Here is a 17,769-nt window from a genome sequence, read left to right as displayed (position 1 = left end):
GACAAATGGTTATGTAATCTTCTTTAAAAGCTTCCACTGCTGGAACATTCTGGAGGTAAGTTGTTCCACTGATTAATTGTCTCAACTGTCAGGAAATTTCTCCTTAGTTCCAAGTTGCTTCTCTCCTTGTTTAGTTTCCACCCATTGCTTCTTGTTCTACCCTCAGGTGCTTTGGAGAATACCGGTAGATTGACTCCTTCTTCTTTGTGGTAACCCCTGAGATACTGTGGTAAACCCTGAGATACTGGAACAGTGCTATCATGTCTCCCTTGGTCGTTCATTTCATTAAACTGAACATACATACTTACTTACTTACTTACTTACTTATTAGATTTGTATGCCGCCCCTCTCTATAGACTCCATACCCAGTTCCTGCAACCGTTCTTCATATGGTTTAGCCTCCAGTCCTCTAATTTATTCATTTATTTATTTTGTCCAATACACAATGAAGGATAGAGGATATACTCGTAGTAAAATCATCTCCGTTGCTCTTCTCTGCACTCTGTGTTGGTTATGACCTATAAAGCCCTACATGGCATCGGGCCAGGATATCTCCGAGACCGCCTTCTGTCTCACGAATCCCAGTGACCGATTAGGTCCCACAGAGTTGGCCTTCTCTGGGTCCTGTCAACTAAACAATGTCAGCTGGCGGGACCCAGGGGAAGAGCCTTCTCTGTGGCGGCCCCGGCCCTCTGGAATCAACTCCCTCCAGAGATTCGAACAGCCCCCACCCTCCTCGCCTTCCATAAAATGCTGAACCTTTGTCGCCAGGCGTGGGGATAATTACCACCTTCTCCCCCTTTTTATTATGTTTTCAGCCTTACTGTATGATGGATTAGGTAGAATGTGTATGATTGTATAGTTAGGGATTTTACTATGTATTAATGTTTTTTAACTTTTTACTATTGGATTTGTAATGTACTGTATCACTGTTATGTTGTGAGCCGCCCGAGTCTTTGGAGAGGGGCGGCATACAAATCTAATAAACTATAACTATAAACTATAACTCTTTCTAAAGTCTCAACATTCTTTTTACATCGTGGGTGACCAAAGGGTGGCAATACTGTAAAACTATCCCTCTTAAAGCAGCCCTTTTCAACTTGTGGACTTCAACTCCCAGAATTCCCCGCTCAGCATGGTCTAAAAACACTTCCGCTCGCCGGTTTTCATTCTGTGCTGGACTCCTTTGGCAATAAAAGAGTTAAAGGCAACAGAGTCGACACTCCTAGAGGGGCCTCATAGATGGCCGGGACAGGCTCTTTCCTGTTTGCCGCCGAGCCCGCGAGTCGCTCCTGAGGAGGGCCGGAGAAGAAAGAGCTGGTAAAAGTAAAGCGGGTTGTGGGGAAACGGCCATTGTAGTCGGTCTGCGGGAGATCTCGTCTACGAGAATAAGAGTTGGAGGGTTTGTCATCTCTTTGCCGAACGTCTAAGTGGAAGGCCGGTTCTGGGAACCCCAGATAATAATTGCCCCGCCGATTCTACCCGTTAGAATACGGCTAAACATTTTTTTAATCTTGGGGTTTTCCACCTGCCACACGTGACAAACTCCTCTTTGGGGGTTTGGCAAAATAAATAAATAAATGAACCTTTAATGCATAACTCAGAGACCTGGACGGACAATATTTCTTTTTGGTTTCCCCCAAACTCTCTCTTCCATAAAATGTTTGATTGCTTACGGTATTTGTACCCGGATTATCAGCCGCCCCGAGTCTACGGAGAGGGGCGGCAATACAAATCTAATAAATAATAATAATAATAATAATAAAATAAAAAGTGTTGTTGTACTTTATGATTCTTGATGAAGTTCTCTTTTCTTTTATGGACACTGAGAGCATGTGCACCAAGACAAATTCCTTGTGTGTCCAATCACATTTGGCCAATAAAATATTCTATTTTATATTCTCTTCTATATTCTTTATTCCATTCTCTATTCCAGGGTTTCCCAACCTTGGCAACTTGGAGATATTTGGACTTCAACTCCCAGAATCCCCCAGTCAGTATTCACTGGCTGGGGAATTCTGGGAGTTGAAGTCCAAATATCTTCAAGTTGCCAAGATTGGGAAACACTGCTCTATTCTATTCTCTATTCTATTCTAATTTATTCTACTCTATTCCAGTGTTTCCCAACCTTGGCAACTTGAAGATATTTGAACTTCAACTCCCAGAATCCCCCAACCAGCAAATCCAGATATCTTCAAGTTGCCAAGGTTGGAAACACTGCTCTACTCTACTCTAAAAAGCCCTTTTTATGCAGGGAGCTAACAGGTAAAAATTAGCATTTAAAAAACCCCATTCTGCCCTAGGATCTTAGGAAAGCAGGTTCAGGGATCAGTTGATTTTTTGTTTGTTTTTTTGTTTGCTTTGTTATCTGGAAAATCAGAGATGTGGATTCACTTTGCTGGAGGGAGGGGAAGATAGGGAAGCTTAGCTGTCAAGTATCTTTCAAACTTGAAGGGGCCCTCAGTGCTCTGCTTGTTTTCTTGCAGACCTTTCATTACAACCAAGATATTACTTTAAATAGTTTTTAAAAAAAATATTTTTATAGGGCTGTTTATAAATATTTTTAATTCTCAGGCATGTTGGCTGGAGAATCCTGGGAATTGTAATCCACAAGCCTTAAAGTTGAACTTGAGAAGCACTGTTATCATAGGCAGCAAAGATTTGTTCTCTTACGTTCATTATACAAAGAGATCATCAAGCAGCTCCCTAATCCGACATTCTTAGAGATTAATGTTAAGTTCCTAAAATTCTCCAGCCTGCCTGCTCTAGGTTCAGAAACGCTGAAGTATAGATAGTTCTCGACTTACAACAGTTTGCTTAGTGACCGAAGTTACAATGGCACTGAAAAAAGTGACTTATGACCATTTTTCACATTTGTGACCGTTGTAACATCCCCAGGGTCACATGATTTACATTTAGATGTTTGACAACTGATTCACAGTTATGACGTTTGCGGTGTCTTGGGGTCACAAGACCACTTTTTACGGTCGCCTGACCAGCAAAGTCAATGGGGAAGCCGAATCCGCCTAACAGCCCCTGTTGCTAATTTAGCAACTGCAGAGATTCCCTTAACAAATGTGGCAAGAAAAGTAGTAAAATAGGGCTCATTTAACAAATTTCTCACTTAATATAGATTTTGGGCTCAATTGGGGTTGTAAGTCGAGGACTAACTGTGTACAATATAATGAAGGCAAATCTCTGAACTTTTCACTCAAGCCCCCAATCCTCCCAGTTCTAAGTATATAAAGCAGAGGACTTCAAACATGGCAACTTTAAGACTTGTGGACTTCAACTCCCAGAATTCTTCAGCCAGCATCTAGGAGCACCATGTCTAGAATAGAGTAGGGTAGAGTAGGGGGAGGAGAGGAGAAGTTTTTATTGGTCAAATGTGGTTGGACCCACAAGGAATTTGTCTTGGTCTACATGCTCTCGGTATAAATTTAAAAAAGACATACATTTGTCAAGAATCATAAGGTACAATACTTAATGATAGACCAGGTACAAATAACCAAATAAATCGTATTAGGAACCAGTCAATATGAATTGTAAGGATACAAGCAATGAAGTTATAGTCATACCATCATTAGTGGAAGGATGATGGGACTCATGAGAAGATGAATAGTAGTTAATATTAATAGAGATGCCCAGAAGGTTTGGAGAGTAGAGTTACTTCCAGCTCTTAAATAATTACATCAATACTATTATTATTATTATTATTATTATTATTATTATTATTATTATTATTAATTCCATCTGTCCGTCCATTACCCTGGGGGGGGGGGGAACTACTGACCCCCTCAGAGAGGGTTCACAACTTGGGCGTCCTCCTCGATCCACAGCTGACATTGGAACATCATCTTTCAGCTGTGGCGAGGGGGGGCGTTTGCCCAGGTTCGCCTGGTGCACCAGTTGCGGCCCTATTTGGACAGGGAGTCATTGCTCACAGTCACTCATGCCCTCATCACCGCGAGGTTCGATTACTGCAACGCTCTCTACATGGGGCTACCTCTGAAAAGTGTTCGTAAACTTCAGATCGTGAAGAACGCAGCCGCAAGAGCCATCATGGGGCTTCCAAGATTCGCCCACGTTTCTTCAACACTCCGTGGCTTGCATTGGCTGCCAATCAGTTTCCGGTCACAATTCAAAGTGTTGGTTATGACCTTTAAAGCCCTACATGGCAATGGACCAGATTACCTCCGGAACCGCCTGCTACCGCACGAATCCCAGCGACCGATAAGGTCCCACAGAGTTGGCCTTCTCCGGGTCCCATCGACTAAACAACGTCGTTTGGTGGGCCCCAGGGGAAGAGCCTTCTCTGTGGCGGCCCCGGCCCTCTGGAACCAACTCCCCCCAGAGATTAGAACTGCCCCCACCCTCCCTGTCTTTCGTAAACTACTCAAGACTCATTTATACCACCAGGCATGGGGGAGTTGAGATAGCTCTTCCCCCTAGGCCATTACAAGTTATGCATGGTATGTTTGTGTGTATGTTTGGTTTTATAATAGGGGTTTGTAGTTGTTTTTATTATTGAATTGTACATGTGTTTATTATTGTTGTTAGCCGCCCCGAGTCTACGGAGAGGGGCGGCATACAAATCCAATAAATAATAATAATAATAATAATAATAATAATAATAATAATAATAATAAGATTTTTATGCCGCCCCTCTCCATAGACTCGGGGCGGCTCACAACAATAACAAAGACAATGTAAGAACAAATCTAATAATTTAAAAAACACTAAAAAACCCATTATTAAAAGCAAACATACACACAAACATACCATGTATAAACTGCATAGGCCCGGGGGAAATGTCTCAGTTCCCCCATGCCTGACGGCAGAGATGGGTCTTAAGAACTTTGCGAAAGGCAAGGAGGCTGGGGGCAGTCCTGATCTCCAGGGGGAACTGGTTCCAGAGGGTCGGGGCCGCCACAGAGAAGGCTCTTCTCCTGGGTCCCGCCAAACGACATTGTTTAGTCGATGGGACCCGGAGAAGTCCAACTCTGTGGGACCTAAATACTCTTTGTATTTTTATGTACATGGATCAAAAAAATAAAGGGAACATCCCAAATCTCAATGAATGAAATGTTCTCATTGAATATTTTGTTCTGCACAAAGTTGAATGTGCTGACAACATGCGAAATTGATTGTCAATTAGTGTTGCTTCCTAAGAGGACAGTTTAATTTCACAGAAGTTTGATTTACTTGGAGTTATATTGTGTTGTTTAAGTGTTCCCTTTGTTTTTTTGAACAGTATATTTACTGCAAATGTTGTAATTTTTTTTTAAATAAAGTTTTATTTACAAGAATATATACAGTAAATACATTGAGGTACAGACAGCAATATAGAAACAAAAATTGTGTATCAAATTTTAGGCAATATGCATTAACCAAAGACAAAAGACAAAGCAGAATAGAACAAAAAAATCAGAAATGGGAAAACAAACAAACAGGACAAAAACAAACAAACAAGGGTGGGCGAGTGTACGGTAGATCTGTATTGAAAATATGAACTGAAAATATTCTCAATATCTCATTACAATATAGCTAATATTCTAAATTATGCATAAGTAAATGGAGTGTTGCATGTAGCAAAGCCAAGAGATTTTGATTAAATCATTTTAGTTTTTAACCTATATCTTTATCTCATTAATCTGTTAAAAAAGAAGGGGTTTTGACACCAGATATACAGTGTTCCCTCGATTTTCGCGGGTCCAAACTTCGCGAAAAGTCTATACCACGGTTTTTCAAATATATTAATTAAAAAATACTTTGCGGGGTTTTTTTCCTATACCACGGTTTTTCCTGCCCGATGACATCATATGTCATCGTCAAACTTTCGTCTGCCTTTAATAAATATTTTTTTAAATAAACTTTAATACATAAACATGGTGAGTAATAATCTAAATGGTTGCTAAGGGAATGGGAATTTGCAATTTAGGGGCTTAAAGTGTTAAGGGAAGGCTTGTGATACTGTTCATAGCCCAAAATAGTGTATTTACTTCCGCATCTCTACTTCGCGGAAATTCGACTTTCGCGGGCAGTCTCGGAACGCATCCCCCGCGAAAATCGAGAGAACACTGTATATCTATATATCTATATACTTGGGATTTTTAATGTTTAATGGGAAAGTTGTTCCTTTTTCCTAGCCAGCGATAAAAGGGATCCCAGCAATTGTTAAATGGGGATATATATTTTTTTCAACAGTATATTTACTGCAAATGTTGTGATATTTGTAATCTAATCATTTTCTGTTTTTCAGTGCAGGTAGCAAGAAGGAATTCTGTTATCTCAAAAGCCGGCTATTAGAAAAACTTAGCTGCTTTCCTTCCAAACGGTTTTGTTGAACGGTTCTTTTAGGCTGTTGATACTGGAAAGATCTAAAAAAAGACCTCTGTGGTGGTCCTCAAGGGATTGATGCTGAAAAAAGAGAAAGCGGTGGGAAAAGAAATAAAATATAGTTTATTTTAAAGGAGGAAATGGCCGTCACACACAAAACAGAGGCAACCAAGTGTCTCCTAAAAGAAAATGTAGATCCGGAAATAAAAATGGAAACGCAGTGTTCCTCAGGCTTTCAGTCCGGAGAAGGGAAGAAAATAGAAGATTTCCTGGAAAGTGGGAAGATTAAGCAGGAGTTGATCCATCAGGTGAAGCAAGAGCCGGAAGAAGGACCATCTGGAAATTGGGACGCCCAACTGCAGGAGTTTCTGAAGACCCTGCAGGGTCCGGATTCCGGCCAAGAAAGCCCTTCGCTGTCCTGGAATGACCCTAAAGCCATTCAGGTGCTCTCTCACAAGATGAGGGATGCCAGCAACTGTCCCAGAGAAGTTTGGACCACTCAGGCCCAGCCGTACTCGGACATTGAAACCCAGAGGGACAACGAGAGTCCTCAGGAAGCGGCATCCGGCGGGAAGGGGCAGAAGGAGGCAGTGAGCGGGCCTGGGGCCCGGCTGGAGAAACATCGGCAGCAGTTCCGGGAGCTTTGTTACCAAGAGGCCGAAGGGCCTCGCAAGCTCTGCAAGCAACTCCAAGAACTTTGCCACCAGTGGCTGAGGCCGGAGAAGCACACCAAGGAGCAGATGATGGATTTGGTGACGCTGGAGCAGTTCTTGACCATCCTGCCTTCGGATATGCAGGGTTGGGTGAGAGAGAACGGTCCGAGGACCTGCGCCCAGGCCGTGTCCCTGGCAGAGGACTTCATCTTGAGGCAACAGGCCAAAGGCTGGAGCAAGCAAGTGAGTCTGGTTGAGGGTGACCTTGAAAGACTGTTGAAGGTCTTGTTTGATTGGGACATTGCAATTAAGCCTCAATTCACAGAATAAGAGTGCAAACCAGGCCAAAGTAAAATGAAATACAGTGTTCCCTTGATTTTCGCGGGGGATGCTTTCTGAGACCGCCCGCGAAAGTCGAATTTCCACGAAGTAGAGATGCGGAAATAAATACACCATTTTTGGCTATGGACAGTATCACAAGCCTTCCCTTAACACTTTAAACCCCTAAATTACCATTTCCCATTCCCTTAACAACCATTTACTCACCATTATTACTGGTACTCACCATTGAATAAGACACTTAGTGATCCTGATATTTATAAACATACAGTAATTATTTATTAACAATTATTATTATTATTTGTTTATTTGCAAAAATTATTAGTTGGGCGATGGTGTATGACATCATCAGGCCATGGTATAGGAAAAAAACTGCAAAGTATTTTTTAATTAATATTTTTTGAAAAAACGTGGTATAGGCTATTCGCGAAGTTTGAACCCGCGAAAATTGAGGAAACACTGTAAGTGATGTCACACCTGTGCGGAAGAGAGCCAGATCCATGTTGAAATTCCTACTGTGTTCCCTCAATGGAAGAAGCTGCAAACAGCCTATCTTCCCAAGTTTTGTGTTTAATCCTTTCAGCTAGTGTTTCTCAACTTGTGCAACTCATGAGAAGTGGGCTACAATTCCCAGCATTCTCCAGATGCCCTGCTTGCTAGCGATTTCTGGAAATTGAAGTCCACACCACTTAGCACACAGTTAAGCAAACATTGCTTTAAACTACAGTACTGTATTCTGAAATAAACTTTGCAATTAATAATAATAATAATAATAATAATTCATTAGATTTGTATGCCGCCCCTCTCCGAAGACTCTGGGCGGCTCACAGCAATAATAAAAATTTATTTTTTTATTTATTTATTAGATTTGTATGCCGCGCCTCTCCGTAGACTCAGGGCGGCTAATAACAATGTTATAGCGAAACAAATCTAATATTTAAAAAGTGTAGGCTTATGTTCTGTCGGGCTCTCTGGTACACTCCTCCCAAAAATTCACAGGTACAAATTTCAGACACACGCACGTTTGAAAAGTCAAAACAATATTCTTTATAATGAAAATTCACTTAAACCAAGCCCTTTTGGTATAGCAAAGAGCACTCGTCTCCAAATAAACTGGTAATGTATACAAGTCCCTTATCAGTTTTGTGATACTTAGCTTGCAGCTGTGAGGCAATTCACAGTCCTTCTTCTTTCACAAAGTGAAACACACTTTGCTCTGGTTTAGTTTCAAAGCGGGGGAAAATCAGCACACAAAAGGTCAAAGTCAGTAAAGCAGTCACGAAACACAACGATCAGATAATCCTCAATGGCCAAACCCACAGGCTGCTATTTATAGCAGCCTCACTAATGACCACAGCCCCACCCAACCACAGGTGGCCTCATTTTCTTTGATAATAATCTCTCAGTTGTTGCTGCCTATGCATCGCTCTCCGCATGCGTGGCTGTATCATTAACTCTTGTTCTGAATCCAAGGAGGAGAGAGATAATTGATCTCCTTCTGAGCTGTCTGCCCCTCTCTCTTCCTCCCTGTCACTCATGTCTTCTTGGTCAGAGGAGCCTTCATCAGCAGATTCCACCGGGGGCAAAACAGGCCTGCAGCATGTGGATGTCTCCCCCACATCCACAATCCTTGGGGCAGGAGCTGGGCCAGAGCTAACCACAACAGCTTATAAGTCCATGAATGAGTTTCCCCCCCTTCTGTCCCATTGTCTCAACACCTGTTTCCCCTTTGCTGCTCTAGATGATGGGGATGATGGAGGGGGAATCTGAAAGTCCTCCCAAAGGAAACCAAGCCCTGTCGGAAATGGTGAAGGCACAACTTTTTAGAGAAGCCAAGCAGGAAGTTGGAGAAGATATGGAATCACTAGGTAAGTCACTCTGAGCGCCCGACAGATCAAATATTAGGGGTTTCTTTGGACTCTTCTGCATGGCAGCTTTAAGCTGCTGAATAATAATAATAATTGGTAACAACAGGAACAACAACAACAGAGTTGGAAGGGACCTTGGAGGTCTTATAGTCCAACCCCCTGCTTTGGCAGGAAGCCCTACACTACTTCAGACAGATGGTTATCCAGCATCTTCTTTAAAACTTCTAGGCTTGGAGCATTCACAACTTCTGGAGGCAAGCGGTTCCACGGATTAACTGTTCCAACTGTCAGGAAATTTCTCCTTAGATATAAGATATTTCTCTCCTTGTTTAGTTTCTACCCATTGCTTCTTGAACGCCGAACCCGGAAGTTCAGCAAAAGTTTGGGTTCGGCATTCGAGTTCGGGAGGCTGCCGAGAAGCCCCGCCGCCCGGCTGTTAGCTTCGTAAAAGAGCCGCGGAGCTGTCGGCCGGTCGGGAGGCTCAAACGGAGGTGGGGAATCCCAATAGGGAATTCCATGGGTGGAGCTTTGACGTCACGAAGATGTCCTTCCTGGAGTCCACGTTTCAGCCGGTCAGGAAGGATGTCTCTGTGACGTCAAAGCTCCGCCCGTGGAATTCCCTACTGGGATTCCCCACCTCTGTTTGAGCCTCCCAACCGTCCGACAGCTCCGCGGCTCTTTTGCAAAGCTGACAGCCAGGCGGCGGGGCTTCTCGGCGGCCACCCAAACCTGAACTTTTGCTGAACTTCTGGGTTCGGCATTCGGGAGAACGCTGAGAAGCGCCCGTCTGTTTCAAACGGTGACAGCCGTGCGACGGCGTTTTTGAGTTGTTTTTTTTTCTTGCATGCATTAATTGATTTTACATTGTTTCCTATGGGAAACATTGTTTCGTCTTACGAACTTTTCGCCTTACGAACCTCCTCCGGGAACCAATTAAGTTCGTAAGACGAGGTATTACTGTATGTTATACATTTCTCTATATATTTACATAACATGCTTCAATTTTATCTCTTTCTTGTCATTTTGTTTTCCTATGCCGAATCCATTGATACCATCTGTCCCAAATTTCAAAGTACAGTGTTCCCTCGATTTTCGCGGGGGATGCATTCCGAGACCGCCCGCGAAAGTCGAATTTCCGCGAAGTAGAGATGCGGAAGTAAATACACTATTTTTGGCTATGAACGGTATCCCAAGCCTTCCCTTAACACTTTAAACCCCTAAATTGCAATTTCCCATTCCCTTAGCAACCATTCAGATTATTACTCACCATGTTTATTTATTAAAGTTTATTTAAAAAAATATTTATTAAAGGCGGACAAAAGTTTGGCGATGACATATGACGTCATCGGGTGGGAAAAACCGTGGTATAGGGAAAAAACCCGCAAAGTATTTTTTAATTAATATTTTTGAAAAACCGTGGTACAGACTTTTCGCGAAGTTCGAACCCGCGAAAATCGAGGGAACACTATTCTGAATCTTTTTGGCCTCGCAAATCGATCGTTAATCTGTCCATCTCTGCGCATTTGTATATCGCAAGGCTTTTTAACCTTTAAAATACTCTCTGACTCCTAGCTAGTCTCCTTTCTTTTTTCCCCCCCTGCCTCCCCCTACAGTCGATGCTTGGCCGGAGCCGCAGAGGACATCGCTAAATACGGCTAGAGAGAATTACTTCCCAGCTCCAAGCAAACCTGATGAGAATCAACATGGAGCAGAGCATCAGGACAGAAACAAAACCAAGGCAGAGCCAACAGACAAGGTAGGGGGCTCACCAGAGTTTTCCCAAGCTGCTACCGAATCCCCCCCCTACCTCAACACCACGGGGAAGTACGACGGAGGTGGCCTTAGCCAAAGCTCCCAACCGGACGCCTGCGAGGACCCCAACCCAGAGGAGAAGTGCTACAAGTGTTGGCAGTGCAACCAGACCTTCGGCAGCAGCTCAGATCTCTTAGCCCACGAGAGGAGCCACGTGTACGAGAAACTCTACATCTGTTCCCACTGCGGAGAGAAGAAGCGAATCCGGGCCGGGCAGTCCTCCCACCTCTGCTCCCACTGCGGGAAAAACTTCGGCTGGATTCCCAAAGTGAAGCTGAGCGCCGACCCAAAGAAATGTTTCATGTGCTCCGAGTGCGGGAAGTGCTACTTCCGGCAGACGGACTGCCTCAAGCACCAGAAAACCCACGCCGGGGAGAAGCTGTTCATTTGCACGGCCTGCGGGGAGAAGTTCGCCTCGTACACCTCTCTCAAGGTGCACCAGATGGTCCACGGCAGGCAAGAGACTTTCCAATGTTTGCACTGCGGGAAATCTTTCCTGTCCAGGTCACACCTGTTGCTGCACGAACTGATGCACAAGAACAGCTGCTCCTACTGCGGGAAAATCTTCAGCCGGAAATCAGAACTGGGGGAACATGAGAAAACTCACACAGCCACCGAGTAGCCTTTTGCCTTCTTTTTAACGATAGGAAGGGGGGAAAAAACCCATTTCCTTCACCCTCAGGAGACAAAACACCAGTTTGAAGGGCTGGAGAGAGAGAGAGAGCCCTTAGATGTGGTCACTGATGAGTTCCCAAGTTTTATTACCCAGGAATACAGTAATCCCTCGTTTTTCGCCGGGGATGCGTTCCAAGACCACCCGTGAAAAACGAATTTCCGTGAAGTAGAGGAAAGATATTTTTTTATGTATTTAATCAGTATTTGGACTTTTTAAACCCACCCTTTGCATTCAACGGTCACTCTATAATGTTCCTTAGCTGGAACTACATATGATATCCTACCAGTTTCTTTAATAGAGTACAGTAGTACTGTAGAAGAATTTTATGAATTTTTTAGGGATTTAAAAATTTTAATGGCTTTAAGCCCCCTTTTGTTCTGTTGGGCTCTCTGGTAGAATCCTCCCAAAAATGCACAGGTACAAATTTCAGACACACACACGTTTGAAAATTCAAAACAATGTTCTTTATAATGAAAATTCACTTAAACCAAGCCCTCTTTTGGGATAGCAAAGAGCACTCGTCTCCAAACCAAGTGGTAATTTGTACAAGTCCCTTCTCAGTTTTGTGATACTTAGCTTGCAGCTGTGAGGCAATTCACAGTCCTTCTTTTTTTTCAAAAAGTGAAACACACTTTGCCCTGGTTTAGTTTCAAAGCAGGGAAAAATCAGCACACAAAAGGTCAAAGTCAGCAAAGCAGGCACGAAACAACGATCAGATAATCCTCCACAATGGCCAAACCCACAGGCTGCTCTTTATAGCAGCCTCACTAATTGCCACAGCCCCACCCAACCACAGGTGGCCTCATTTTCTTTGATAGTAATCTCTCAGTTGTTGTTGCCTATGCATCGCTCTCCACATGCGTGGCTGTATCATTAACTCTTGTTCTGAATCCAAGGAGGAGCTAGATAATTGATCTCCTTCTGAGCTGTCTGCCACACTCTCCTCCTCCCTGTCACTCATGTCTTCTTGATCAGAGGAGCCTTCATCATCAGATTCCACCGGGGGCAAAACAGGCCTGCAGCATGTGGATGTCTCCCCCACATCCACAGTCCTTGGGGCAGGAGCTGGGCCAGAGCTAAGCACAACAGATATCCTACCAGTTTCTTTAATAGAGTACAGTAGTACTGTAGAAGGATTTTATGAATTTTTAATGGATTTAAATTTTTTTAATGGATTTAAGCCCCCTTTGAAAACCCGTGAAGTAGCGAATGCACAAAAGATGAACCGCAAAGTAGCGAGGGATTACTGTATTATTTTTTAAAAAAATATGGGAAAAGTAAGAAAAACCTACCTGAAAGGGCTTTGTGTGGAGACTCCAAGTCGATGTGTTTATAAGAGTATGAACAGAGCAATTCTCTGCAATTGCGTAGAACTGTTTTTGTCTTCATAGGATCTGTGTTGCAAGTAAAGGCAGGGCTGCTTTGTTGAGAGTTATCACATCGGCACTCCCAAATTTGTTTTTCAGCGATCAAATCCTACATCAAACCGCATGGTCCAGCTATTAACCTAAACTTGATTGCAATTAAATTTAAAGACAGACAAGTCGAAAGGAGCGTTTTTCTTGCTCCCAGTGCTATTTTTTTAGAGAGCCCGCAAGCAGCACTCCAAGCTTGGGTGAGCCATAGGAGAAAACATTAATCCATAGATGAATTTTCGTTACGGAATCAAAGGGCTGGAAGGGATGTTGGAGGTCTAACTCAACGTCCCCTCGCCCGGTGATTATTTTATATAAACGCCTTTTTTGATGTTGCTGTAAACTCTAGGTTGGTTTGTGAACCACGTTTAAATGCAAAATTACTAAAAGTATATATATTTTAAAGTTGGATTTACAGTTTCAAAACGTTCTGAAGAAAGGGGATCATATATTAGTAAAAGAAAGCCCTTAGCCTCTGATGGCATAGCGTAGAAACATCTTCATTTTTGTGTCCAGAAATGTTTTCTGGTAAAATGAGATGAGAGACAGGAGCTGATGCCACAGGCCTCATGGAACTTCCCCTTATTCCCTCTTTTTTATTTTTTGTTTCTTTATTTACATTTTACGCTTCTGAATTGCCAGGTTCCTTCAAAGAGGGGCATCAAAATATAAAACAGTATATTAGAATTAAAATGTTAAAATTAAAATGTTTATCTTTCTATATCTATCTATCTATCTATCTATCTATCTATCTATCTATCTATCTATCTATCTATCTATCTATCGCCATCCACCCATCCCTATCTACCTATCTATCTATTTCTGTCTGTCTGTTTGTCTGTCTATCTATCTATCTATCTATCTATCCATCATCTACATCTATCTATCCACCTATCTCTTTATCATCTGTCTGTCTGTATGTCTGTCTGTCTCTCTCTCTGTCTATCTATCCAACCATCCATCCATTCATCATCTACATCTATCTATCCATCCATCCATCCATCCATCATCTACATCTATCTATCCATCCATCCATCCCTATCTACCTATCTCTTTATCATCTATCTATCTATCTATCTATCTATCTATCTATCTATCTATCTATCTATCCATCCATCATCTACATCTATCTATCCACCTATCTCTTTATTGTCTGTCTGTCTGTCTATCCATCCATCCATCCCTATCTACCTATCTCTTTATCATCTATCTATCTATCTATCTATCTATCTACCTACCTACCTACCTACCTACCTACCTATCTATCATTTATATTTATTTATCTATCCATCCCTATCTACCTATCTCTCCATCTCACTCTCTCTCTCTCTACCTATCTACCTACCTATCTATCTACCTACCTACCTATCATTTATATTTATCCATCCATCCCTATCTACCTATCTATCTATCTCTCTACCTACCTACCTACCTACCTACCTATCTATCTATCATTTATATTTATCCATCCATCCCTATCTACCTATCTCTCTATCTCTCTCTCTCTACCTACCTACCTACCTACCTACCTATCTATTTCTACCTATCTATTTTTCCTTCCTCCATTCTTCTCTCCCTTCCCCCCTTTCACCTTCTTAGCACCTAAACCAGACTTATTTCTTTGTCTGAGTGTTTCAAGATTGCATTGCTGTGTCCCCCTTTCAAGCCATTCTTTCTTTCACCGCAGCTTCTTTTCTTTTCTTAGTTTCCTGACCTAAACATTCTCAAAAAGTGGGTTCACATACATAGCAAGAAACTGGGGTAAAAGGACAGCCTTGCCTGTCACCTGGAACAAGCACAGGCCCTAGTGATAAAAGCTTGTATGTTTAGCAACTTTTGGTGCAGAAATGCAATGCATTCAAGAGGATTTGAAATGCGATGTCCTAGGAAGTGTGAGTCTGTATTGCGTTGCATTGGATTGTTGCAATAGGATTGCTAATGCCCTATTCTTCTGCAAAAGCCTGTTAGCACAATGAAATAGCAAATAGCATATTGATCAGCCCAATGTGTCCCTATATAATTGCAAAGAGGGGAAGGAGACTTTTTAATCGGAAAATGCAGCTGCACTGAGAGAGGCTCCTTCTTAATCTCTTTTCTGATGTTACCAGATTGACTGTCACTGTTCAAAATGTAAGATGGAATGGAATTACACTGACCTGGCAGTAAACCAGAGTTTCCCAACCTTGGCAACTTGAAGGTATCTGGACTTCAACTCCCAGAATTCCCCAGCCAGCATTCGCTGGCTGGGGAATTCTGGGAGTTGAAGTCCAGATATCTTCAAGTTGCCAAGGTTGGGAAACACTGCAGTAAATAACCCTTAATATTCCATGGTTGAATTCTTTTTCTAATTTTTAACAATAAAATAAAATATATTTGCCTCGTAGCTTCATATCTTTTGTATTTTTCTAGGACCAAGATGTTGCCGGACAATGCCAGTCTTACAAAATCTGGAATTCCCAGCTACTGTGGGGAAGAAAGGCTGAATAATCATAACTGGAATACAATTATTTAGATTTACAGTGAACAACAGTTGACAATGATAGTGCTAAGCGTTAATCTCCAGATTGTAGTAAGTGAATAGGAGATAGCTACATGATTTACAATCACAATTGGGGTTTTTTTGGTCTTTATGTGGTTTTGAAGCAAGTCATCGTGTGATTGGACCAAATTTTTATTGCGGTCCAAATCACAATCATTTTTTTTTTAAAATGACTTTGCTTGTTAGAAACTGTTCTGTCAGGCTGTCTGGTAGACTCCTCCTGAAAATTCACAGGTACAAATTTGAGACACACACACATGCTTGAAAATTCAAAACAATGTTCTTTATAATGAAAATTCACTTAACCTAAGCCCTCTTTTGGTATAGCAGAGAGCACTCGTCTCCAAACAAACTGGTAATTGGTACAAGTCCCTTATCAGTCCTGTGATACTTAGCTTGCAGCTGTGAGGCCATTCACAGTCCTTCTTCTTTCACAAAGTGAAACACACTTTGCTCTGCTTTAGTTTCAAGGCAGGGAAAAATCAGCACACAAAAGGTCAAAGTCAGCAAAGCACAACGATCAGAGAATCCTCCTCAATGGCCAAACCCACAGGCTGCTCTTTATAGCAGCCTCACTAATTACCACAGCCCCACCCAACCACAGGTGGCCTCATTTTCTTCAATAATAATCTCTCAGTTGTTGCTGCCTATGCATCGCTCTCCGCATGCGTGGCTGTATCATTAACTCTTGTTCCGAATCCAAGGAGGAGGTAGATAATTGACCTCCTTCTGAGCTGTCTGCCCCACTCTCCTCCCTGTCACTCATGTCTTCTTTGTCAGAGGAGCCTTCATCATCAGATTCCACCAGGGGGGGGGCAAAACAGGCCTGCAGCATGTGGATGTCTCCCCCACATCCACAGTCCTTGGGGCAGGAGCCGGGCCAGAGCTAACCACAACAGAAACCGTCTATGAAGTTTGTCAGTTATGATCCCATGACTGTAGGAGGACACCACAACTGATGTCGCAAATGCAAGCCAAGCACCCAAATCACAATCACGGGGTGGTGCGATTTATGACAGGACAAGTCATAAATCTATTTTTTAAATTAATTAATTAATTTAATTTGACTTCTAGGCCGCCCAATCCCGAAGGACTCACGGCGGCTGAAAAAAATGACTTTTTCAGAGACATCTTAACTTTGAACTGTCGTTAGATGAATGATTGTTACTTGAGAACTACCTGTATAGTTTACTCCACGTAGAGATAACCCATTGAGGAAAAGCTAGTGTAGCCGAACTAGATTTGAGGCTTTTTTTCCCATGGAATTTCCATGAAAACACTCCCTGCCACTAGGACAGGGACGGCAAACCGTTTTAGCCCCGAGTGCCTAGCGCACGTATACATGTGTGTGCGGGCCAGAGCACCAGAAACCCAAAGACCAACTGAGCCAGGGTGGTGCAGCAGATAGACTGCTGTACTGCAGGCCACTGAAGCTGACTGTAGATCTGAAGGTCAGCGGTTCAAATCTCATCACCGGCTCGAGGTTGACTCAGCCTTCCATAGGCTGGCTCTGTGAAAAAGTGCTATTGCTAACATGTTGTAAGCCGCACTGAGTCTAAGGAGAAGGGTGGCATAAAAATTGAATAAATAAATAAATAAATAAATAATAAACTGTCTAGTGCGTGCATGCCTGCCTGTTTTCAGGCCGCTTTCTGCCGTATGAAAACCAGCTGGCTGTACAAATGCATGTACCAAATCGATGGTGAGACCACACTTGGAGTACTGTGTACAGTTCTGGTCACCGCACCTCAAGAAGGATATAATATAAATACAGTGGTACTTCATGATACGAACCCCTCGTCTTACGAACAACCCGAGATGTGAACCCGGGGTTCAGAAAATTTTTGCCTCTTCTTACGAATTTTTTCCTTCTTATGAACCCGCCACCGCCGCCGCTGAGAAGCCCCACCGCCCGACTGTCACCTTTTAAAACAGCCGGGGGGCTTCTCAGCGTCCTCCTGAATTCAAACGCCAAACCCGAACTTCCGGGTTCGGCGTTCAGGAGGCTGCTGAGAAGCCTCCCGGCTGTTTCAAAGGGTGACAGCTGGCGGTGGGGCTTCTCAGTGGCCTCCCGAACACCGAACCCGGACGTTCGGCAAAAGTTCGGGTTCAGGAAGCTGCTGAGAAG

The 17,769-nt window shown here is 42.9% G+C and overlaps 2 protein-coding genes across 3 annotated transcripts; both read left to right on the top strand.

Moving 5' to 3' along the window:
* Nucleotides 1-1,155: 1,155 nt before the first annotated feature.
* Nucleotides 1,156-15,485, top strand: LOC139159912 (zinc finger and SCAN domain-containing protein 31-like). Of its 2 annotated transcripts, none has more exons than XM_070737369.1 (4): nt 1,156-1,320; nt 6,268-7,235; nt 9,073-9,199; nt 10,813-15,485. In XM_070737369.1, exons 2-4 carry the CDS (start codon nt 6,480-6,482, stop codon nt 11,631-11,633), a joined length of 1,704 nt encoding a protein of 567 aa, XP_070593470.1. In that variant the 5' UTR covers nt 1,156-1,320; nt 6,268-6,479; the 3' UTR covers nt 11,634-15,485. The 2 variants fall into 2 exon arrangements, with proteins under 2 accessions (XP_070593470.1, XP_070593468.1); XM_070737367.1 differs by having other exon boundaries at nt 6,263-7,235.
* Nucleotides 13,672-14,820, top strand: LOC139159939 (uncharacterized). Its single transcript, XM_070737427.1, has 2 exons — nt 13,672-14,550; nt 14,632-14,820. The coding sequence occupies exons 1-2, from the start codon at nt 13,672-13,674 to the stop codon at nt 14,818-14,820; spliced, it is 1,068 nt and encodes a 355-aa protein (XP_070593528.1).
* Nucleotides 15,486-17,769: the final 2,284 nt, after the last annotated feature.

This window comes from Erythrolamprus reginae, chromosome 2, assembly GCF_031021105.1.
Source record: "Erythrolamprus reginae isolate rEryReg1 chromosome 2, rEryReg1.hap1, whole genome shotgun sequence".
NCBI lineage: Eukaryota > Metazoa > Chordata > Lepidosauria > Squamata > Dipsadidae > Erythrolamprus > Erythrolamprus reginae.
This window is presented reverse-complemented; position numbering and strand designations above follow the sequence as displayed.

Bases quoted from the DNA above. Each gene is read 5' to 3' on its own strand.
- LOC139159939 (XM_070737427.1), top strand. From the start codon at position 13,672: ATGGAACTTCCCCTTATTCCCTCTTTTTTATTTTTTGTTTCTTTATTT. The intron at 14,551-14,631 runs CTATCATTTATA...CTACCTACCTAC, and splicing joins CTACCTACCTACCTATCTAT to CTATCTATTTCTACCTATCT.
- LOC139159912 (XM_070737369.1), top strand. From the start codon at position 6,480: ATGGCCGTCACACACAAAACAGAGGCAACCAAGTGTCTCCTAAAAGAA. The intron at 7,236-9,072 runs GTGAGTCTGGTT...TTGCTGCTCTAG, and splicing joins CCAAAGGCTGGAGCAAGCAA to ATGATGGGGATGATGGAGGG. The intron at 9,200-10,812 runs GTAAGTCACTCT...CTCCCCCTACAG, and splicing joins AGAAGATATGGAATCACTAG to TCGATGCTTGGCCGGAGCCG.